At 43.2% G+C, this 24,527-nt stretch overlaps 1 protein-coding gene across 2 annotated transcripts; it reads right to left on the bottom strand.

Moving 5' to 3' along the window:
* Window positions 1–862: 862 nt before the first annotated feature.
* abcd1 (ATP-binding cassette, sub-family D (ALD), member 1) lies at window positions 863–24,527 on the bottom strand. 2 transcript variants are annotated; one of them, XM_031759147.2, is made up of 17 exons: window positions 23,822–24,527; window positions 21,498–21,780; window positions 19,740–19,858; window positions 19,482–19,639; window positions 19,161–19,348; window positions 17,664–17,838; window positions 17,342–17,532; window positions 17,021–17,201; window positions 16,781–16,923; window positions 16,384–16,564; window positions 16,116–16,210; window positions 12,319–12,464; window positions 12,035–12,180; window positions 11,140–11,224; window positions 9,301–9,426; window positions 8,112–8,199; window positions 863–3,275 (listed from the first exon to the last, which is right to left on the bottom strand). In XM_031759147.2, the coding sequence occupies exons 2-17, from the start codon at window positions 21,624–21,626 to the stop codon at window positions 3,153–3,155; spliced, it is 2,274 nt and encodes a 757-aa protein (XP_031615007.1). In that variant the 5' UTR covers window positions 21,627–21,780; window positions 23,822–24,527; the 3' UTR covers window positions 863–3,152. The 2 variants fall into 2 exon arrangements, with proteins under 2 accessions (XP_031615007.1, XP_039460591.1); XM_039604657.1 differs by lacking the exons at window positions 21,498–21,780; window positions 23,822–24,527 and adding an exon at window positions 20,145–20,252.

Raw genomic sequence — 24,527 nt, 5'->3', positions numbered from 1 at the left:
TATTACAATGTGGGGTTTTTAGCGGATGAGGATGTATCCAGATACTTTTGTTCTATTAACAGTACTAACAAGTAAACGTGTAGTTGGTATAGTACAGACGCATCCCTAACAGTAAATTCTCGAATATGATGCTACAGTTTGTATCCGTGTGACGTTTATTCGTACATGTGGTTAAATAGTCAGAGTCTCCGTAAACCGCCAGTACAGTTTTCTAAACCACAGTGGACTACATGTGTTTTATTAGCGAAACTCTTAATGTGAAAAGCCAACGGGGATTAAACTGGTGAAACTGGGCAGAGGTAGGAGTGCTTTTAAACCACGGGCTGGCAGGGGTTAAAGGTCCGGAACGCACCTGAGTCTCACAGGCATGTTAGCGCGTATTTCTGTTGAATGAGTTCCTTTTAAATAAGCCCGGCATCGTTTCCAGCGACGGCATGCACGTACTCGCTCAGTAATCAGAAGCTAATGACATCCTACGAACAGGATACACCCTCAGCACCTTTTCTAGTCCTCATCCATGTGATGCGTTCAAGGTGCAACTTCATTGCGCCCGAGCTAATCAGAAGGTAGCCAGCGCCTTAGAAGAGGAGCAAAGGTAATTATATATATATATATATATATATATATATATATATATATATATATATATAAATCAATTTGATCATCTGGAAAAGTAAATCTTAGTTTGTAATACTGTGAAAAAGTCTGCAGAAACATTTGGACAGGCTGTGGTGTTAAGGTCAGTGTTAGCTGAGCTTCAGATTCAGTGATTAATCAATATTTTGCTGACTTAAGAGGAAATAATTGATTGTCCTGTTTGTTGGTCACGTGATCAGAGGAAAAAACAACAAGAAACAAAACGCATTAGTAAACTTTTTATTCATTTTTTTAATAAACATTCAGACATCATCATCATGACATCATACAGCATCATTATAATTGGGTCTTCATCACCCTCCTCTTCTTCATTCTGATTGCACTGTAACATGTACATTACATTTCTCTAAATAAAGTTTCATTATTCAAACTGCAGCAGCAGATTATTCTGTTGTTGATCAGTGAAGCTGCTGTTTATATTATTGATTGTGTATATAATATACTTTTTATTTGTACACGCGGGAAAGGATTAAATATGGCACAATTAAAAATATATATAAATAGATGCAGCTGTCACGTGACCTCTTAGCAGTCATATGACTCAGCTGATCCTTTTCTGTCAAATCTGCTGCTCCTCTCTTTGTTCTCAGTCAGCTGACGGCTGCTGTCAGATCAGTGTTTACGGGAAACCTTTTTCCCACCAACACTGTGCCAGTCGTGTCTTTAGAGAACCAGCACAAATTTCACAGGTTTAAAAGGTAGATATTATCCAGTGTAGCCCCGCCCACAGCCTCTGACATCAGTGGTTCCCCCAGTGGAACTCTTATTTTGTGGAGCTATACTGGTACTGTTTGTTTTTCTGTTTTTTGTGGGTTTTTTAGGACCAGCACACAGTTGGTGGAAAAAAGGCTCAATGGCATATGTTGATAAACTGATCCTCACCTTTCAAATTAAAAGTCTGTTTACAAAAGCAGCTTACTTGGCCCAGACTGGTTGGCAAGTGGTTGCTTGTAGTATCTAAATGAAATTGGTTTCAAAAATGTACACAGTGCTGCACCAAAAACCTCTGCGATTTCTTTGGTCACTAGCAGACTGCGACAGACGGATGTAGTTTGCATGGAAGATGGCAACCTGTCTGCAAACACTACCAACTACTCACTAACAGAAACTGCTCACCTTCAAAGTAAAAGTTGCACATTTTGAAACATTCGTTTCACCGATGAGCCACAACTTTTACTTTGAAGGCAAACTGGTCTCCGTCTCTCATTTGCGTTTCACCTCCACTTGGTGTTTAGCGAGTGTTTGCAGACAAATCGGCATCTTCTATGCAAACTACCGGCAACTGCAGCAATCTGACAGCGACCAAAGCAGTCACTAAGTTTTTGATGATTGATTTTTGAACTACACAACTACCATACTTGCAAACTGGTCGAGGAATGCATATTTTTCCTACCACAGGCTGCCAGGTGATCAAAACCATTTATCAAATTGTATAAAAACCTGCTGTTTCTATACGAGTATACTTGAGCTATCAGCAGTAAAAACCTCCCCTCTCCTGGACCACTTCAGGCAGACAGCCAACCTCTCATAGCTTCACAATGCAAAGCGCTCTAATGTGACTGCTGTTGCGATTTCTTATTGTAAATAAAGCTGAATTGAATAAACACTCTAGGTGCTGATTTTTTCCAGCCAACTAATGTATGTAAACAAGGTTACATAACAGTTGAAACGAGCCATTTAAAATAAGCGAGATAACCAATCAGGACAGGAAGTGCTTCGTAACAAAAAGGCCAACTGATCGTGGGCGTCTTCGAGAAACAGCAGCTCTGACAGCAAACCGGCAGTTCTCACGAGATAAAATCTAAAAAAAAACCTCACAGTTAAAACTCACTTCAGTCATACGATTTACCTGCTCAGCATGTGTGTGTGTGTGTGTGTGTGTGTGTGTGTGTGTGTGTGTATGCGCATGTTTGTCCATCTTTGTGTGGCCCATCCATCAGGCACACTGCAATATGAGGACATTTCTGCATAGCAAAAGGTTTTTATGCACTGTGATGGAATTTCTGTAATACAAGGACATTTCTGAATTATGAGGACATTTTGGAACACTTTGAACTATACTGGGATTTCTACATTATGAGGGCACTTGTGCTTTCTCAGAGCATTTACATCTCTGTATTATGAGGACATTTCTGACTCTGGTGAGACGTCGACATTTTGGGGTAATTTTAGGCTACTTTTTAATTCTGAGGACATTTTTTTAACTTTGAGGACACTTCTGAATTGTAAGGACATATCTTCACAGTGAGGACATTTGTGAATTATGAGGACATTTCTGCATTTGGAGGACACTTAGGGGATAATTCTGCTTTACAAAGGCATTTGTACATTATAAGGGTATTTATACGCTCTGTGGGGACTTTGTGTCCAGTGCACATTACAGGAGATACATCAAGTCAACGCAGGGCCCTACAAGGAAGGGATACAAATGTGTGTGCGTTTCTCTCAATGCTAACCAGTAAATAAAATCATCATTCTTCCATCAGTGTGTAATCTCAGGAGGCTAGCTTCTCTTCTTTCTCCCCTTCGGCCTCCCCCAACAGGACACACAGCTCTGAAAGTCTCTGCTGCATCTTAGGAATTCCCAGCAGCTGGTTCTCCAAACGATGCTTCTCCTCCTGAGACACAGCACATCATAGAAACCACAAACACAGACACATAGAAATACAATGAATATATTATGTTTAATTTTCTGTGAATATTGTTGTTACAGGTGTTGCACTTGTTTGTTTTCTCTAAGCTTCCTGTCACTTTTAAATCCGCCGGTGTCTATACTTGTACCTGAAAGCTCTGTTTCCTGATTCAGCAGCTTTATCCACCATTACTACAAACAGCATCTAATAGAATTATAATAACTTTGGTTATTGCGTGTTTGCTTCCCTAATGTGACCGCCTGTTTCTGATTGATAGCCCAGCTAAACAATAGTCATTAATGTTTACTCTACAGGCAAAGAAACAACTGACTGCAAGTCAATAGAAGACGAAAATATGATGCTACAAACTGAAGCCTGACACTCGACACTGCGTGATGCATCACAACTTCATGTTAACATACCACAACTTTTTAGCGCTGTTAAGATGCAATGGAGCTTTGTGAAGAAGCTCAAGATTGTCATAGTTACTCACTAAAGACTAAATTTATCAAAACAAAGAAACACGAGGAAGCATTACTACAAATGTGTACTGCCACTCGCATGTCTATGTGGCTGGGAGCCAGCTGATGTGTGATTTATAGTTCTGCGTTTAATCTAGACTACACACGCAGCTCACGCTGTTGTTTATACTTGTTTCTCGAGCTCATGGTTGGATTTCTCTCTTCGAGCTGATCCATTCTCCTCCAGAACAGGAGGAAAAAATGCAGAAATAAAAATGTAAATGATGGCACGTACATTATATTGACATCTGTAATGTGAACATAGCATAATGCACAGAGTGAAACGGTAAGTGGTGCAATCTTTACCTCCACTTTGCTCACAGTGAACTTTTCTGACACAAGAGTTCATTAACAATGTTTGCATCCTCGGGCCTTTATCAATACACCCGGCTGGGGCCTCACCAGGCTGCTTAGGGTCAGCTCAGACATGATCGATACATTCTTAAGGACTCTAATCACACAGTTCTGCTACTGCTGCTGAGTATCTCGGGCGTGAACACCAACACGGCGTGTTTTAGTGAGTGCAGTGAAAGTAATACTCTTACAGAAATTACCAGAATCACACCAGAGGAGACTGTATCAGATCCTTCACCTGGTATCAATAATACAACTATCCAGCAGGTATTTTCCCATAAATACCGGGATGTAACGATAGGCCATCTGTTATCCTGGAACGCCTTCAGTCCGTGGGGACGAGTACACAGATTGCTTTTTTGTTATTTCTGCAGTTCAATCAGTGTAATGTGTATACGCCGAGCCTTTATTTCCTTTTGTATTTGGCAGCAAACACGACGCACGGCGCTAAATCATTGTATGCTTCCTCGTGTGATATGACCGCTGATGTGCTGATGCTTAATATCAATATTTTTGCATATTTTAGCCGCTCTAAGCGGTAATGACTTGAGTTAAAGTCAGTACTTCACCCGAGCTCCTCACACAAGTGAGAGTAAAATAAACAAAGTCACCAACGTGCACTGAAGAACAAGAGACCTGTTTGTGCACCAGTCAATCCTATAATTAGATACTGTGTTTAATCGCAGATTAAGTGTACGATGATGTGCTTGAATCCTGCCGCTGTGTTTGTGTGTTAAATATATGTATCTTTGTCTGATTGTCCTTATTATAGTTTTCTCTGTGAAGCTGCAGGCTGAGCATCATCATCACTGCTGAGGTGTTGGGATCGACCCCTGAGGAGGTGAAGTCTGCTAGGCTTCCCACAGAGTAAGATCTGTGTGTTTTTCCCACAGCAGCTTCTCCTGCTGAAACCTGTTTTCACTGTTTCAGGCGAAGCAGAGCAGGTTAATAAACACTTCATGCTCTGGATTAATAAACTCTACCTTCAAATCTGAAGGCTAACGATAAACTGCAGCAGCCCTGCAGCCACTAATGATCCGTCACATGACAGAGAGGAGCCAGCTGACTGGCTGCTCTCACTCTCCTCGCCGCTTCCGTGCTTTGACCTCACTTGCTCACACATCATGTGCCGCAGGCGTGTTGTTGTGGTGCTGATGGTTACCACAGTAACCGCTGCATGCGCAAAGGCAGCAGTCAGAGGGGTCGCGGTAATTTTAGCGTGTTTACGAGTCAGGAGGGTTCAGTGATCAGCTCCGCTCTCTCTCCTCCGCGCAGCGGGATGATCACAGCAGGATGTGAACATCGCTTTCACGGAGTTACAGATGCTGAACGCCCTGTAAGTGACGCCGGGGGGGTCGTCCTGCGGGTACGAAACAGAAACGCACTGACAGAACTGCTGCTAAAGGCTCACAGTCAGGACGCTGAGCTTGTTTAACTCCTGCAAAGAGTTTAGGTTTCTGTTCGTGCGTGTGAGCTGTGTGTGGGTGTTCCAGTGATAGCCCCAAGTATCGCACCAAAGCCCCTCCCCTGTGTGAAATAATTATAATCTAAAAATCTGAACCATATAAATATCTGACATAAAGCTATCATCAGGCCTAGTTTTTCTTTTAATTGTGAATGCCATCAACTCAACCTTTCACCTCACAAATCTCATCATGTGACCACGAAACTGAGAGAAAGGGAAGCATTTCAATGAAACTCTGCCGAGGAGTTTGCAAAGGCACCGTGCACTCTGAACCCCCCCGATAACAAGACGCAGTCTTTCAGAAACAAATCATCCACATGATGCTGGACACGTGGCAGGTTTTAGAGATATTTCTGCCAAACTTGGAGATGCTTTTTGTACATTTCTGTCTTTAAAAGCAGTAAAAAACTTACCAAAATGAACTAAAGTAATCAACAAAATGTGCAGAAACAACTGAACCATGTAAAAGCTTAAAGTCTGCAAATGATAAGGACCTCTGATAACCCTGCATAATGAAGGGAGAACCGTTTAGATCCCACATATAAGAGGAAACTGTCTAACAACGGGGCATCACTGATCATGGTCCTTCATGCTTCTCCACTTTCTGTCACATTAGGAGAAGCTGTTAGAGTCCAATGAGCCCATAAAGCTGCAATAAGTGATCTCAATGTAAAAATAAGTCAAAGATACCTCTGAGATTCAGTTTAATTAAAGGAATTCATGACCCAATGAGCAGAGCAGCCTTGTCGTTCTGTATGTATTAAGCAGCGAGCTGTTATTAGAATTCAGTTTGCAAATGGCTAATAAAATAAAACGGCCAGTTATGAGTAAAGATGGAGTGACCGTGTAGCCTCTGTGTTTTGAGCTCTGTGGTTGCAGATAAATGTGGGTTTCCAAACCTGAACCTGTGCGGTCCTCTGGCCTCTGCAAACACAACCGACTCCGATTTACATACAGAGCGGGGAGCTGGGATTACAGGGGTCACTCGAGATGACTTTTATATGTATGAACAGCTATTTATAAAGTTACTTTGACATAATCTTGACTCTATGCAAAGTGATTTTCCTGCTGGTGAAGTTTGGGATACTACGCCTCCTATAGAGCTTCTCAAAGGACACGTGGAATATGACAAAATAATTTTAATGTTAAATTTTTTGCTGAATGTTTTACATTGTACGCCTCAGGCTCGGACTCAAAGGTCTCCTTCATCATGGAGGGAGATGCAGCACCGGCCGAATGATGAAGAATATTGAGACTGACTCGCTGTTTAATCCCCGTAAGCAGAAGGCAGTTGGCGACTCCGTGGTGCGTTTGATCACCTTTGTTTTACCCGTGTATGTTTTAGCCTTTGATCTCGTCACCCACTGTTATCTTCCAGACTCTTCGTGTTATACGTTTTGTCTCTGCTGAACACCGATTGTCGTCCCCTCCCATCCTGCTGCGTATAAAAGCTTTTTCGGTGGTTCGGGGTCAGCGTACCTTCCCGTGCCCACTCTCACAGCAACACCAACAAGTCCAAAGTTTGAACACGCACGTTAAATATTAAAACTGTGTGTGTGGCAACATTCGACAAACGCTAAAATCTGCTTTTTAGCTAACAGAAGATGAGAGCTGCTGCTCATACTCTGAGACTTTTGAGTTTTAACACTTTAGTTTGGATCCAAATTAACACAAATAACTAACAGTTCAGTGGAGTTTAATGGCTTCATCTGCTTGTGAGAGAGAGCATCTGATTGGCTAAAATCAGTGTTGCTAATGACCGTGTCCACAGCATTGCACAGGTGAAGTTTCTGCAGGTAGTGCACCAGTTGTGGATCAGAACCTCAAACATGTTTATCCTGTGTAGCTGTCCTTTGTTTTAAACATCTGAAACCAACAGTTTTTTAAGTCTGCACTATGAAATCACATGTGTGCATTTCATATTGATCAGTCGTGTCGTCATCCAGCCTAAATGTGCAGCAATGTTATTTGTGTAGCTCTAGAGTCCAAGCGTGGTAATCCAGCATAAATTAAAGATCTGACAAGTTATTTTCCACACGCAGGTGTGCTGAAGTAAAAGCATAATGCGGCGTCGCATTAGAAAGAAGTAATCACAGCTTTTCTGGCATTTTTGTAAGAGACTGATGACAGCACTTTGAGATGCTTTTCTCTTTTGTTCCACAGCCATTCCTGGTTAAATCCTGCTCTGTGCTGCGTTACTGAAGGAAAATCAGAGACAGCTGCATTCACTTTAAGCTGTTTTAACAGTTGTGGATCAATAATAAGCACGTTTAAGCCGGGGGTTTTATGTCTTACAGCTAAGTTTAAGTATAAATCTTACAAACGGACCTGAACAAGAGCCACCTGGGGGCTGGACCCTCCAACCAAACCACACGCACCTTTTATGTTTCTAACATGACACGGTCTCACAGCAGCACACGCTCAAATAAAACACCTGCTGCTGGGGACCAATCATAGAGCTCGAATTAAACACACACAGACCTGCAGAGAGAGGCGCGTGGAGGCATCCAGAGGTTCAAACCTCCACCCTCCTTCTCCATCGAACTGCAGCAGGTGCGAGTGGTACTTCCTGTGAGACAGAGGAGGAGAAGATTAGTTGGAGGGTGTGGCAGCCGGCAGCAGCTCAGAGCTATGCTGCCCCCTGCAGGCTGAAAAGAAAATTAAATAAAACCTGAGTTCACTGCTGATCTTTGAGTCAAACTGAGTAAGAGTCACATGAGTCACGTACTTTTATCTGCAGTTTTGGCATCTCGAGTTTCACTAGTCTGTGGATTTCAGTTTTGCTGCACGCTGTGTAAAACTTTATTCATGACATTTAAAGACTTTGTAAAGACTTAAAGACAAATAAATATGAAATGAAAGCATTTACATGTTCCAAGTCAGGAAACATCACCTTGAAAAGTGTTTGAATGTCATTGTTGTTTAGAAATCGTGCAAATTTAACCCACAAAATGTAACCTGATGACACAGAAGCAGCAGAGATGACAGACTCAGCTGGCATCTGATCTTTTAGAATACCACACTTTCATTTTGCCATCATGCTTGTTTCTTTTGTGTCTTTTTCTTTCAGATACCGTTGGTCACAGCACATGTAACATGTCTTGAATGCAAGACATGAGAAATAATCCACAAAATTCAAATAAATGTGTAATAGGTCACGTCTCAGTTATAACACATTCTCAAACTGTAAGACCGGTCACAGATATGATATTTTACAGACTGCAATAAAAAAACATCCAGCCACATTTTAAGAGTTGCCCTTTTTTCATGAGCACTCACAGTGTAACTGTTGTCTTTGGACTCACATGATACTGGAAGCTACCCACATGACCAATGACACCTTTTTACTTTTAGTACTAGCAGCAGCACCCCTCAGCCTCCTAGCAGATTACTAGTGGTATCAATTTCAAAATCCTTCCTCCTTCAAGATTTTCAGAAAACTTGACCTCTGACCTTGAGGTCAAGGTCACTGAGATTCTAACTCGTCACCTATGATATCAATTTAACCGATTTCCCTTTTACAGCTGAGCAGTAAAAACTAAAATAAACAAAAAAATCGACAGATCTAACAGATTTATGATTTCCTATTAAAACAGCTGCTCTGGTGACTCTGTGTGTGTGTGTGTGTGTGTGTGTGTGTGTGTGTGTGTGTGTGTGTGTGTGTACTGACCACAGGGAAGGCCTGTGAGTGATTGACAGCAGCGCGATCCCAGCATCCTTTGCAGCCTGGAAGATTCTTCCCTCCACGTCGATGCTCACAGCGCTCGTACACTCGTCCAGCAGAGCGTACCGAGGGCTGGGCGAGAGACATTCACACGCACACAAAGAGAGGAAAAGAGAGAGAGAAGACAGGGTGACTATGATGGGCGCACACAGAGTCACAGTCACGCTGAGTATCTGTGAGATTTACATGCTTCTATCTGAAATGGCAGCTTCTATTATTTCTACGTTTTGAGTTTTTCTAGCTACCAAAATAAGTCGGCATGAAAATAACATGAATTCTCTACAAACGTAATTTACCTGTACACTAAACTACAGTCCCATTTAAACTTCAGTTTATATCTCAGCAACAGGACATGCAGACGTTTAAATGGCACTTTCCTCATGGAAACACCAAAAAACACATTTAAAAAACTTATTGAAACCGTCTCTTCCCAGGAATCATGACCTGGTTACTAATTTTGTGTAAGTTTCATGTGTCACGCTGTCTCATCTTGGATAGACAGACACTTGCTTTTCTGTGATATAGCTGGAAGGTGTAATTTGGCAGAAAGGAAATAGTTGCTTAATGCAAACTTGACCTTTCACTGCAGAATTTGCACAGATTTGGGGCTAAACTGTCCTTTAATATTTGCTATTCTTGCCATGTTGACATGTTTTTTAATCTTTTTGTCGTCAGCTGTCTGAGCTGGTGTGAAATCTGTTCACGGCTCATAAACAGGCCACTTACAGTATGTTAGTCATCATAAAGGTGGCAGCAGATGAAACCATTATTTTAATAGCAGAGCATAATCTGACAGAATAAACAGAAACAGGCCTGACGCCTGCGCTGACTCGTTCTGAACCAGCTGCAGGGATGTTTCACTCTGACGGAAAACGGAAATGTGTTGGTTTAACAGTGTGTGTGTGAAATAAACACGGCAGCGGTGACAGTCCTAAAACATTTCCAGGTCATGGGGTGCCGATTTAACTCACCGGGTAGAGCTGATAATGAATAGGCCATAATGCTAACACTAAGGCCAATCATGAGCGACCCTATTGCAATAAAGGCTAAAAGCCCAAAAACTATATATTAAAAACAAAAAAAACTTTTCTAGGTGAAACTGAGAGAGAGTGCCAAGTTAGCCAGAGCTAAGCTGGAAGACAAATGGACCTCAACCAGAGTCCTGCTAGAGCTTACAAAGAGGCAGGGCTACGAGTTAGTGAGAGCTACGCTGAAGTTCAACACGAGCACGCCCAGCGTTTAGAGTCTGCTCGAAGGGAGCGTGTCCAAGGAAATGTGGGCGTTACTGGGGTGGTTATTTTAAAGCAGCTATCTAAATGAATAGGGAGAGAGCTGTTAACTTTAATCTCACCAGGACCCCGCTGAAACGTACAGAATCATCATGAGTCAAATCCGATTTCATATGCAAAGTTAACACATTACAGTTTCTACAGGGGCTCAGTTCAAAGTACCAACACGAGCAACGTCTCAGATCCTCCCACCCAGAGCCAAGAAACACAGCATTTTACATTATAGACAAACTAAGCCTACACTCACCTACATATCACCTATAATAACAGCTACTACACAGCAGTGAACCTCTACTGCAACAAAACGCTCGGCCAGCATGTTTCTGGCTCTGTGGAGGCAGAGGGCGGGTTTACCACCACCTTTACCCTTAAAAACGCTTCCTTCAGACCTCTTTGAGCACCTCATCGCTCTGTCATGGAGTCTCTGTCCAAAGTCCAGCCCGAGGACAGCCAGATGCTGTGAGCATCCTTCACTCATTAAAGAGTGAGACCTTACCGGTGGTAGAACATCCGAGCCATCCCCATCCGCTGCTTCTCTCCTCCAGACAGAACATCTTTCCAGTCATTGATCGACTCCCAACCTGAGAAGCACATACACAGGTGTCACCACAGCAGTGCTCCATTACAACAGGTACAGATTATCCCAGTTAAACGACATTTACAATTGCGTGTGTCCATGCACCTGCAGACTGACGCTTTATGAATCTGAGTCCAGAGGGAAATGTGTAAAATTTCCCCCTCACAGTCTTCTGGTAGTGCTGATGTACACATGATGTGGCTCAAGTGTAACACTACTAATTCAGTATTTACATGTTTACAGCGATCAAACTGTTTGAGTCCCACTAAGACATCATTTTATAAGTTTTTCTACACTTTTTTACAACTAATGATAAATATGTTCATTCATTAACTTGATTCAGGTGAAGTGAAAAGCTCTCTCTGTATTTTTATGTTTAATACTGGTGACAGGTGAGCCGGTCTTTCCTGAATCCTGCCACCTGACACATCCTGGCATCATCCTGCAGCTGCTCTCAAACTGACTACAAGTGTCAGTCAAACAGTCGAGCACCCTTCACGGCAGGCTGGGGACTGGGCACTGATGAAATATTTAGCAGAATTTGATTTGAGCATTCGAACCGGTCTGAATGTTTGTGATAGAGCGGTTCTCAAAATTAAGTGTCATATGAAGTGAAATGAGGTCGAGGCACCATTAGATGTGAAATGATTCGTCATAATTATGTCTTGGTTCAATCACCTCACAATCTGCCTCACGAGTTTCCCGTCTTCTATATTTGTTTGTGTAGTTGAGTCTGAGTTGCTGTAGAAGTTTTTCTGCCTGTTTACTCCAAACAAAGTGCAGAGCACAGCTAAACACACACACTCAGACTGACCTCCCTCTCTGTCCAGGATGTAGCGCAGGTGGACGGTGCGAAGGATCTCCTCCAGGTCTGAATCTGTGAGTCCTCTCTGAACCATCTCCTCCACTGAGTCCGGATAGATCACCTGGTCTCTGAGGGTCCCCTCTGACATGTAAGGCCTGTAAACCACACAGAACAGGAAACCACAAGCCTTTACTTAACTTTGTAAAATACCAAGAAATGGTTGTTGGTGCTAACTGGACCCATATCAATATAAAGTGCTGAACTGAATTTGGTACTAGTAGTAGTAGTATTACCTCTGTGGGATGTAGAACATGTGCTGTGGCTCCGGTCGGTACAGGACTCCTCCATAAACGGGCCACAGCCCACTGAGGATCCTGAACAGGGAACTCTTCCCACAGCCGTTTGGACCGGTGATCAGCACGTTCATCCCATCTTCCACCTGAGACACACAGAGAGACAAATCCACAGGTCTGTCTTTTCAAGTCTTTACAGAACATATGTGCACAGAAGCCTGTACTGCAAAGCATGATTTAGGAGTTAAAGATGTGAGATTACACCCGGGTTTTAAATATGAAAGGGGTTTACTGAGGCAAGCCAGGCCCGCACAGCCATGAAAACATGGTTTGGACTTGACCTGCTCTGAGAAAACAGCTCAACAGATGAATGTCTGCAGAGAGCATCTAAAGGCTGTTGAGCATGAATGAAAAATACAAGTTCTCATTGTTTTTTGTAGCTGTGTACTCCAGATACTAATTAAAGCAGTAAAATCTTGCACTTGTTGGCACTAAACTTGTAAATAATCCTTCTCACTGGCTTTTATTCAGTTATTATTTGTTCTTTATTTCTTCCCCACACTGTTTAACACCACCAGGCTGCAGCTGAAAGTATGAGGCTACGGCTAATAAGCCTGTTAGCAACAGCAACAGATTCATATACAGTCGGATCGACCTTGTCTTAACGATGGGGCAGTGTTTTAAAAGTCATAATTTTTTTATTTGCTGATTAACTACCTACCTAATTACCTCCTACAGCACAACTACTCAACAGCACAGACTCCTTTGTAGTGCTGAGCTACGGCTGAAAGTCCCACAGATACCTGCAAAGAAACCTGTTTTTTCCACAGACTGTCTTTTATCATAGTGCCCAACCCCCACGTATTAAAATAAAAAGTATTACAAAATGTATCCCGTGTGATCTCGATCTGTTCCCCACATAAAGGCTGATAACGTGTCCTCGTGTGTATAATTAACAGTGAAGCTGTAGCTTCTCTTCTCTCTTGGTGAAACGCAGGCAGCAGACAACAAAGAGTCGGCACTGTGAAGATAATCCTTTGTTGACAACAATTATGGCCATTACTGTAACGGCAATCAAAGCCTTTGTGGGTACAAACACCAGGTGTACAAACCACCTGTACAACAAGCTTTTGCCTAATATGAGACGTATGCGAGCTTGGTTTGCTATTATCTTCAAATTTGGCAGATTCTCGTAAGCTTGTACGAGAACCACCACCACCCACCCCCCCACCCTCCTTCTGCAAACCTGCAGGGTGCGTCTAAAGCAAGGGTGTGCAGTAGCCTCCTGACACTTCAAAACATGTAATTATCTTTATTCAAGCATTGCACTGAAGCACAATTCTGATAAACTTTCACTTTGCAATTCGATGTCGTGCTTTTGTTCTGCATCTGCTCCACTGCGTACATGTTTAAGCTTTGGTTAAGTATTATTGTGGTGGTTTAGATTGTTAATATAAAATACAAATCTACAAACGTAAAGTTTATTTGAGTTCAGTAAAAATACCCAAGGACCCACCTGGGGCAAATACATACTGCATTATTAACCATACAGTCTGGATCTTTTACCAGCTTTAATTCTTGGCTCTGGCTACAGCAGCTGTCTTTCTTTCAGCCTAGATTATATTTTTAAATCCCGTACATTTGTTTAGCTCGTTGTTGTTTTATGCTACGTCTGTCCTTAGCTTAGTGTGGTTGTGTTTGTTGGGTTTAGCTAAGCCAAAAAAAGCTCAAATCTATCCTAAGCATGCTGATGCTGAATTCGTTCTCTGAGCAGGCCCCCGTGGTGCCTGTAAACATGTGACTGAATCTCAGATGTCCCCCCTCACAACAACACACTGAAAGAAGAGACCAATCAAAGCACAGGCTGTGAGAGCAGAGAGGTCAAAGGTTAAGAACCAGACAACAGAGAGGAGTTTCTGTTTCCATCAATGTTCCTCTTCTTCCCCTCTATGTTTCCATCTCTGCTGCTTCTTCTTCTCTCATCCTCTTGTACTGAACACAGGAACCTCATTCTATGCCGCGAGCACGCACAAACACACAAAGTAACACACTCTCTCACTGTTTCGGCACATGCTAATGAGCGATGACCTTTGACCCCAGGCGCATATGGAAAGAATGAGCCCAATCCCAATGTCCACAGACTCACAGTCTTTGAGGCTTGCTCCCGCAAAGGCAGCGAGGGTTCGGTGTCTGACGCCCACTGTCAAACAGGCTGCAGGAGGGCTCGTTGGTAGAAATTTTGAGCCCTTTATTCACGCTTTTCTGTAATTGCTGCAGACTTTGCCTGAGGGAAATTACCCACAGTTCACAGCGGCTGCAGGGGATGCTTCAGAGGAAAAACACTTCATCAAGAAAGCATCGGCGGATCAGCCAGACTGAAAGTTACAAGTACAAATATGTTTACACAGAATTAGATGAATGCCGTGTTCGTCGTTTATTCTTTTTCATTTTTGCTCAATTATGTTTTGACTAAACTGAGAAAACTGGTATTTAACTGTTTCTTCTTGTCCCATCTGTAAGAGAGGAGCTAGGAAGAAGCATATTCACTGCAGGATTCTGCTGTCACTCCCATATCTGTCAGACCTCCATCATTACACCCCTTCTCGTGCCCTACGCTCAGCTTCTCCTGACTGCTCCTCACTTCAGACTTAACACCAGGGGTGCCGGAGGACTTTAGCTGTGCCACACCTCATCTTTGAAACCTATCAACACTTCACCTTCGTTAGACAGACTCTCTGACAAATCACAGCTCAGAACCGATCTGTTTTCATCAGCATATCAGCTTCAACCATCTAGTTTCACAATCATATTATTCCAGGATTTTAAATCATTTTTATTACTGTTCTTGTTGTTAGTTTTGTGTTGTAAGGTGACATTGTTTTTAAGGGCTTTGAAAGGGGCCAACAAATTATTATCATTACTATCATCATTATTATTATTATTATTATTATTATTATTATTATTATTATTATTATTATTATTATTATTATTATATGCAGTAAAACTATATTTGTGTCTCTGTAAAGCGAGCATGTACAGTTGACTTCCATTAAATCTGTGATGGTTTTGTGCTTAATCCAAATAAGGACTGGACTGCAGTGGTGCCACCATGTGGCCACAAAAGTACACTGCACACTGAGGAGACACTGACCACACTGAGGATTCACGGTTCGGATCGTAACAGACATTAAAAATATCAAAATAAATAAAAGGAAAAGCCCACAGCAGCTTCCTCTGCTACAAAGAAAGTTCAACATACCCTGGATATCTTTGCATTATCTGGACTCACTCATGCTAACACTGGATAAGCGGTCAAACAAAGTAATTAACTCGCTAAGTTAAACCAGGGTTTCCTGATCTAGATGCGAGCTACTGTATTAATATATTTTAGCCTTGGCTTAGTCTACCTGCAGTTGATATAAAGGCCACAAGTACAAACAAGTGTCTCAATTTGTTTGGTTATGCTTACAGAACAACAACATTATTGTAAAATTGTTTGCACACAAGAGGTTGAACAACAAAACAGGATAAAACAGGTTTGCAGGATAGGTTACCATGGCAATGTACACCACTAAGAAGTGAACCACCTTCATAGTACCAAAATATCAGAGATAACCCTGAAGTCACCTGGATAAGCTCAAAGCTGGTTCATAGTACAGGCCTTTGGTGTGTGCGTGTGCGCGCATGTCTGCGTGCATATGTGTGTGTGTGTGTGTGTGTGTGTGTGCGTGCATATGTGTGTGTGTGTGTGTGTGTGTGTGTGTGTGCGTGCATATGTGTGTGTGCATGTGTGTTACCTGGATATTCAGACAGGACACTACTACATCTCCGGTAGGCGTGATGATTGGCAGGTTCTCACAGCGAATCCCCTTTTCCACACTGATCACCTGACCTGCACAACCACAACAGACAAAACAGCTGTCTCAACTTCCTGTTTGGAGTTTGAATGTGGGCGGGGTTTTGCTCTTTAGTGACTGAAGCGACAAACGACACAGGACCAAAGATAACCCAGCTGAGAGTTTGGGAGTAAAGTGCTGCAGAGGTGTTACATGATACAAGACTCACCTCTGATCTGTAGCGGACCACAGACTCTCTGCCCGTGTTGAACTGCTCCTCCTCCTCCTCCTTCAGCTGTTAACTCCTCCTTCTCTCTGTCTGCGGAGCGGCGGTAGATCCCCTGGTTCACATCTTCAAACACATCCAACATCTCAGAGACTCGGGCAGTGTAACCTGCCAGCTCCGTCACCTGCACAGCAGCCAGTCGTCAGTGTGCATCATTTAAACATCAACATGGCATAAAGGAGAAAGGGAGGAAACACAAGATAAAGACTGGAGGAAGACGAGCAGAAGAAAGGAGGTGATAGTCTCCCTCCAACAGCTGCCTTCTTCAATTACTCCTCTGTTAACCATCAGCCAGAGAATCAGAGGAGGTGAAAAAGAGGAGGAAGCACGGCGTGCACACCTCCTTGTAGGAGCTCATGATTCTCTCCACGGCGTCGGCTGCAGCGTTCAGGAGGTTCCTGGCCGTGGTGAAGGCCTGCGTCCGTTCACTCACAAGTTCCTCCTCCTTCATCACCATGGCAGCCTGCTTCACCTCCTCCGAATCTGAGCACATCACAGGTCAAAGGTGAAGCAGCTGAACTCCCGTTATGTGCACCAGACTCGCTGTAATACTGTACACCGATAACAGGAGTGCGTTTACCGTGTTCAGAGTATCCGGTGGCGGTGATGATGGGCACGGCGACCATCACCAGGCCGGAGGCGCTCCACACGTACTTCATGAGGAACTGTTCCAGCATGATGTACCAGAGGCGCTTCAGCAGGATCTGATGGATCTGAGAGGACAGAGACGTGTAGCTCCTCCGCAGCTGGGCCAGCTCCACCTACAAATCAAACACACCCAGACTCGCATGACCATCAGAGACATGGCGCTCTCCATCCACAAAATTTAACAGCGATGGTGAAAAACCCCTACCTGTCATCAAAACTGATCACTTCTTAAAACATCAGTGTTTCTTTTTACCTTGTGTCCTCCATAGAAGGCAATCTCCTCTGAGTTGGTGATGATTCGTGAGTGCATGTAACGCAAGTCTCCTTTCCTCTTCGCCTCCTCGGCCACAAGCTTCCCGAATCGAGGCGAACAGGAGCGCAGGACTTTAGCCGTGAGTGCTACGACCAGGCCGGCGATGACCGACGGCCACGTTGTGTTTGCTCCTGCAGAAACGTGTAACGCAGACACGCTGTTAGAACAACCTCAGCCTCAGTCAAAAATAAGGATTAATTACAAGCAACACACCAATGTGTTCACATCATGCGTGAAATCATTTGGCGCTAACATAAGCAACCTTTGGAGCGGGCGGTGCGCAGCAGCGTGTAGCAGGTGACGATCACGTCCAGGATAGGTTTGGTCAGGTTGGAGTAGAGGTGAGCGATGGAGGCCGAAAACATGACGATGTCCTCAGTGAGAGACTGATCGGGATTGGACAGACGCCCGTCCATGTTGCTGACTCTGTAGTAAGTCTGCAGAGATCAACATGTTCAGCAATCAGAGTATAAATAGGTCAAAAATAAGCATCAGACTAATGATCAGAGCATAAAAACTTCAGAACACTCCGTCAGGATGGGGACTGATAAAACACAGTGGATGAGATAACAAAAGATAACAGAAAGGACACAAAGATCACCCTCAAGTAGGACACATGCAACTATAATAATGGGTTATAATAATGGGTCAAAGATTAGCTTGTAACTGATTGATAACGGATAAGGCAGAAGATAAATGTCATTCACTGTCAGAAAATATTCTGGAGATTTGCTGCAGTACCAAGTTGAGCCACCAACTGTTCGGTGAGGCAGCGCTGCAGCTGTCCCTGCTAACCTTCCTTAAGGGTAACATAAATAGAGCTTCTCCCTGCTGTCCAAGTAAGGAAATCGTGGCCTGCTGGGCTCTGCGGACTGTCTTGTTCATGAACTTGGCAGCAGAAAGGTGTGAAAAATGTGCCTGACAGCTGTTCAGTTCACAAACTAGTTCCAAAGAAAATGTAAAGATTTGCAGATGATCTAAGTCACATTTAATTAAAAGTAGCACAAAGACAAAATCCCAGATACTGAAACAGGAGAAATACTTTAATTTATTTATTTATTTTCTTTGATGTTAGCAACAGGGGAAGGTTTCTCACTGCGTCTGCTTTTAACAACACTCATTAAGTGTTTGGGAACCGAGGAGTCCAGCTGCTGTTGTTCCAAAGCCAAATGTTTCCCCGATCCTGCTTAATGCTACATGTTTTCAGCTGCTCAGCAGCTCAGTTTTCTCCCAGTTCTCAAAGGTACACACTCGTACATACTTATTGGTATTGTCTTGCCTGAAAAAATAAAAAAAAAAGGTCTGGATGGTAGCACATGGTGCCTGATAATCTTCACATATCACTCAGCATTGATGGTGCTTTTACAGACCACCAACTTACCCATGCACTCTAACTGATATCAAGCTGGATGTCCATTTTTAGCTCAGAGGATGCGGAGTTCATGATTCCATGTCTCCACTTCACTTCATCTTAACTGAGCTCTGGATCTGTCTACGTTTTTTGTTTGTAAACTTCTATTTGTGGTTTCAGTGATGGATTTATGATGGACTTGTGCTTCAGTGATTTTGTGTCTGGTTTAATGAAATGCTGTGTGACAGCCTGATGGAGGTGATCAGTCACTCAGTGCTAGTTTTTAGGCTCGAGGTCTCTCGAGACTGTCCCCGTCCATCTGTGCTTGAACCAGTGAAGTGTAAAAATCAGACATTAGTCCTGATAACACACCTGTGGTAGCTGTTTATTTGTGTGTGTTTGTGTTACCTGATTGGTGAAATAAAGCTGGTAGGAATGGTTAACCAATCGGGTCCTGAAGCTGAGGCTCAGCTGACCCTCCAGGAATCTGATGGCGCTGTTTATGAAAGTTGCAGGAACTGCAACGAGGAGCCACTTGGAGAGCTGAAGCACGAAGGCCTGAGGATCCTTCTGAACAATACACCGCACTATCACACCTGACACACACAGCAGATCAATACTGCTGATTAGTGATGATGCTAAACTAACTACATCACCATTTATCTTAAAAATATGATCAATAATAGCGATCGATAACTAATGACTTTATAGACAAACAAGGAGACAGACCATCCAGAGACGCGACGTAGATCGACAGGAAGGTCCGGGACATCAGGGTGAGAGAGTGTAAGGCGAGCAGGGCGATCTCTGGACAAAGTAACCGTGGAAACAAGAGCTTCAGCAGCCGAGAAAGTCTGAGGAAAAAGTCCCTGTTGACCGACGGAGACCTGAGGACAGAAACACACGAGAAGTTCATCCTGAGCTCGACCCTGCAGGCCCGGAGCAGCCAGACAGGCGAGCAAACGCTCTGCCGTTTTAAAAACACACCTGCTGTCACTCTTCTTCTGCTTCTTCTTATTCTTGTTCTGCTCTCCGCCATCATCAGCAGAGATCACTGCACCCACTGATGGATCAGATACGCCCAGCTGTTTACCTGCTGCTCTCCTCTGCAAAGACAAACCCACAGTCACCTGCGCTGGTTGTACAGGTGTGAACAGGTTTGTGCAGTTCTGTTTTCAGGTCAGTTTATTCTGAGTCAGCTTCCAGAATATGTTTACTGCTTTCAGTTTATTTATTTTTTTTAGTATTTTTTCATCTTATTTTTAGTTTAGTTTTTATTAGTTTAAGTGTTTTTGTGAATGTTCTTTTGATAATCCTGGGGAGGATTTGTCTGTGGATTTACGAAGTTCAGAACAGATACTCCAAAACAAACAGAAAAGGAGGCTGACTCACCTTCACGTAGACATCCCAGCCTCAGCAAACACATGAACTAATGCTTCCCTGTATTGTGTTTGCTAAACAAAGACTTAAACTAAAGGAATCTTTTGTTAGGGCTGTCACGACACCGACCACAGTTATTGCAATTAAAATACATTTCACTGTCAAGAATGGCACAGTATCTCCAGCGGCTCCACAGTGTGGTGGTTTACACATCTGCCTAATGTGTGAGAGGTTCAAGATCAGGAGGAGATAAAAATCCTTCTGAGGTTTCGTCAGGAAAGACGATCCCTGAGAATAAGAATTTTTCCTATCTACCGAAAATATACAATAAAAGAAAAAATTGTATGTACTTAACTTTACTAATTAGCTGCTGTCACTATGAGTGAAAAAGGCATTGATTAAACCAGTATGAACAAATTTCACAGCTATAAGTCCATCCACAAACTGAAGAAACACCTGTAAGTCCAGGTCGAGGGCAGAGTGGGAGTAAAAACCTCTGAGATACCCAGAAACTGCCTTTCCTCTAACAAACACCTGAGGCAAACTCCAAAAGGGAGTCAATCCCCATCGTCTCCTATGTTAAAATGTACAACGTTACAGCACAAAGCCACTGTAATGTAAAATGTGCCCCACCTTAAGAACTGTTCAGTGGGTGAAATTTGTATAGCAGTATCTATCAGTGTCCATCTGGTGAGGCTTAATGTTAGGGGTGTGGCCACTTTGATTGCCATGCACCTGCAGCTGATCGTTGTCTGCCAGGCTCACTCATTGAACTGGACCTCTCCACCATGTTTGTAGTCTTTGTGCCTCTCAAAGCATTTTTCATGAAATAATAATGTCCTGCTGTGAGGTACAGACCATCCAAGATGTTTGTGACTGTCAGTTTTATTGATCTGTTACTACTTAGCAGTAATTAGCAGATATCTATGTCAGTGCATTGCTACGGGTCCAAAGCTAACCACAGTGACAGGTTAGACCTTTGGAAAGCAGAGAAGGGAGGAGCCGTGCCTCACTCAGCAACACAACAGCTCCAATGTGAGTGACGGAGCCTGATTAAGAGCTTGTGTGAGAGAAAAGTTGCCAGAGGGGAAGAAAACTGTTGTTAGTGACTCCTTGATTTATTGCGTCATAAATGTTTTAGTGCTGCGATAAACATCAAAGAGAATCTGCAACCCTAACTGTGCTGAAGCTGGGGCCTTTACTTTGACTGTAAATCCCAAGTTTAGCTACGCAACAATTTCTCATGATTAAAGTATAATTGGTTTTTTATTCCAGGTGACTAAATTGGGTTGTTTTTTTTTTCAAACCTAGTTTTAATGTTTCATTCAACAATAATGGCCTCTGTGTGTACAGGTGTGTGCGTACCTGCAGCCTCCTCCACACGTACGGGGACAGCTTTTTGACGGCGTAAGCTGTGAGCAGGATGGCCGTCAATTTCCTGAGTCTGGAGCTCCGCCTCAGCTGAGCAGGCAGCTTCTCATAGGTCAGCTGCATGCTGACAGGCAGCCGACGAGCGACCAATCTGGGCTCAGAAATCGAAGCGTGTCACCTGAGTCCAAACCGAACTTGATCTCAGACGGGTCCGCTGTGAACTGATGCGGGTTTTGTCAAGGAAACATCATGCTGACCTCAGAGCGTGCGCCACCACCTGCACAGACAGGATCAGGTTTTAGATTACACCTCAGTCCAGCTGTAACCATTAGACAGTTCATGCACTCCGTAACACTGCAGAGTAAGCAAACAGCTGGACGGGGCACAACAAAGCCCTCCAAAAAAACACAAAAAACATGTGGCTGTGAATGAATGATAGGACAACTCTGTGTTCACAATCATGTAGCAACAAAAGTGGTCATCAATCAAATTTTATTATATTTAAAAAAAAGCAAAGACATGTGCGTTTGCTTTTTATTGTGATAACTGATCAACATTTCTTGCTTTGTTGGAGACTAAACCACTGCTCTGGTGCAGTCAGACCAACCAGTCTTAACTAGGAGAGCTCTTTGATTTCACCCATAAATAAAGACATTAGCAGTGCAATCTGGTGCATGACCCATTCAGCAGAATTCAGGAAATTAAGGGCCTGACTCTCACAATTTCCTCCAGGACCCCTACATTAATGTGCCCCTTTCTACATCATCTACACCATGTGTGTCAGTGTGTAATGCAGGGGTGTCAAGCCTGCAGCCCAGCCTGCCAGAGGGTCTGATCCGACACCCTGGATGACTCTGCAAAGTGAGAAAATTGCAGAAAAGTCTTCAATAATTTCATCTTTTCAATAAAGTAAACTGCTGTTCTATAAAAACATCAAATAAAATTGTTACTTAGACCTAAATAACTCCACCTGAGCTTTTAAAGAGCCACTTAAATCTGTGAAACATATGTAATGTCAGTGGAAAGCTTGAGACATGCTGTTTAAACTGCTCTTACTTTCTTGAGATAACGCAGGCGGTTTGTTATGTCTTCTGTATCGGGCGGCTCATTAAATGTCGCTCTTTACAGAAAAACGAGATTTTATTTTTACATATAGAGGTTATCTTATTTTAAAAGCACACTGACTGCCTGCTACGTGACCCCCTCAGAAGCAGCTACTTTTCATACAATAACTTTAACACATCCAGTGAAGTTAAGTTTAATTTTACCTGCACATGATGGAAACTTTCCAGATTAGAGGCCCTCTAGGTATACAGGTGTGGCTCAAAATATGGGACTTTTTAAGTTGCCTTGTTTTTTTCCAGCATTGTTGAGCTTTTACATCACGTTAAACATCCACAGCTACAAAACACATACGCTCTGTTAAAAAACATACAATTATTCTGACACAGAAGGAATGACAGCCAGAAGACGACCCTGCTATCAAAACATGGAAAGACCTTTCATATGCTATAACCTGTTTGTCCAGCCACCTGTCCCACGTGGTGCTCTGACCCTCGACCCTTGAAAGGTAACTCAAAGTACTTTTCACAGTTTTCTCCAAGGACTTATAAGCACACAGATAAAACATGTTATACATTAAATTGGTGCATTTTCACAGCTGAATCTATGTCGTATCTCGTGATATTAAAGCTTAAAATTAATTATAGAAAAATAAATCTAAAGAAAATGAAATGTTGGCTGTAGACTGTCACACCTGCAGTGGAACTAAAGCTGATTCATGTGCAGTTTAAACAGAGCTTAGATGTGTTTTCAGTCCTGGAATTTTATTAAGTTATAAGGGCTCAAATGTCTTCTTGCTTGGGGGTCTCTAACTCTGAGAACAGCCATAATATGAAGGTATAATTTTCTATTACTTCATTAGAAACGCTAAAGTTATTATATTAAAGAAATCAGCTGATTCTCGCGGATCACGTGGAGGTATTTTCAGCTTTTACTGGTTTGACACGGAATAACCCAAAGGTTATTACGCAATGCTTTCATTGGCCCACACTGAGCTGTATGTGACCCATGAACTAAATGAGGTGGACCACCCCCCATGTAACCTGATTTCATTAGTGTAACTTTATGCGTATTATAAGTGTGTTTTGAACAGACTGAAGGAATTTAGGTCTGAGATATATGTAATAATCTGACAACAATGTTGTTATAGGAGGTCAGTAAACGTTGTGTGATATACTGTACACTGTTATATAACGTTAATAAACGTATAGATTATATACATTAATAATTAGATCCTTGCTCTCTCTCTCACTTACTAACGACTAGGAGGACCGGCTCCACTTTAACGTCCCGCAGGTGTCCTGTCGGTTTTCCGGGGACTCTGGTAAGCACTCGCCCGGGTTCAGCAGCAGCAGTCGGTGACCTGTTGAACATCCACAGTCGGTGTGTCGGTGCACAGAGTCCAGCTCCGGTGTGTTAGCTCCGGTCCCGCTAGCTTCTAAGTCTCCTGTGAACACCGACTGTAGCAAACGGCTAACGGCACGCTGTCGTGCAAACTCGTTTATAACACTACTGCCGTTCGCACAGTGTCCTGCCCTCCCGCCGAGCAGCTCTCGACCCGGACTCGAACTTTACACCGGGCTGGGTGACCCGGCAGCGGACCCACGGTTGCTAACTGAAGCTAACTGCTAACAGGAACTTTGTTGTTTCTCTGATGTGGACATGAAAAGCGCTCGAAGTTCCGGTTTAAATCGCTCCTCCTGCTTCACAGCCGCCCGGGACAGACGCGCGCACGATCCGCCGTCACCCCTCCAACAACTTTTTCTGCTACACTGAACCGGTGTGAGGACGGTCACACCGGCGGAGGGAGAGGAAAGTTCAGCATCTGTTTACCTGAGCAGCGGGCCGCGTCCGGATACCGACACAACGTGCCCTGAAGGGCGGGCCGCGTTCCGATAATGAGGACGTGACCTCCCTCTTCTCCTTCTGCTTTTATCCGAACAGAATATAAGTAGCTGGGCA

The sequence above is a fragment of the Oreochromis aureus genome, linkage group 20, assembly GCF_013358895.1.
Source record: "Oreochromis aureus strain Israel breed Guangdong linkage group 20, ZZ_aureus, whole genome shotgun sequence".
In the NCBI taxonomy this organism is placed as follows: Eukaryota; Metazoa; Chordata; class Actinopteri; order Cichliformes; family Cichlidae; genus Oreochromis; species Oreochromis aureus.
The sequence above is the reverse complement of the archived record's forward strand: the minus strand, read 5'-3'. Positions and strand labels throughout refer to the sequence as shown.

Coding starts and splice junctions, on each gene's coding strand:
- abcd1 (XM_031759147.2), bottom strand. CDS start 21,626: ATGCAGCTGACCTATGAGAAGCTGCCTGCTCAGCTGAGGCGGAGCTCC. Junction 19,349..19,481: donor CTACGTCGCGTCTCTGGATG/GTCTGTCTCCTT, acceptor TGTGTGTGTCAG/GTGTGATAGTGCGGTGTATT. Junction 11,225..12,034: donor CATCCTGGACAGAGAGGGAG/GTCAGTCTGAGT, acceptor TGTGCTTCTCAG/GTTGGGAGTCGATCAATGAC.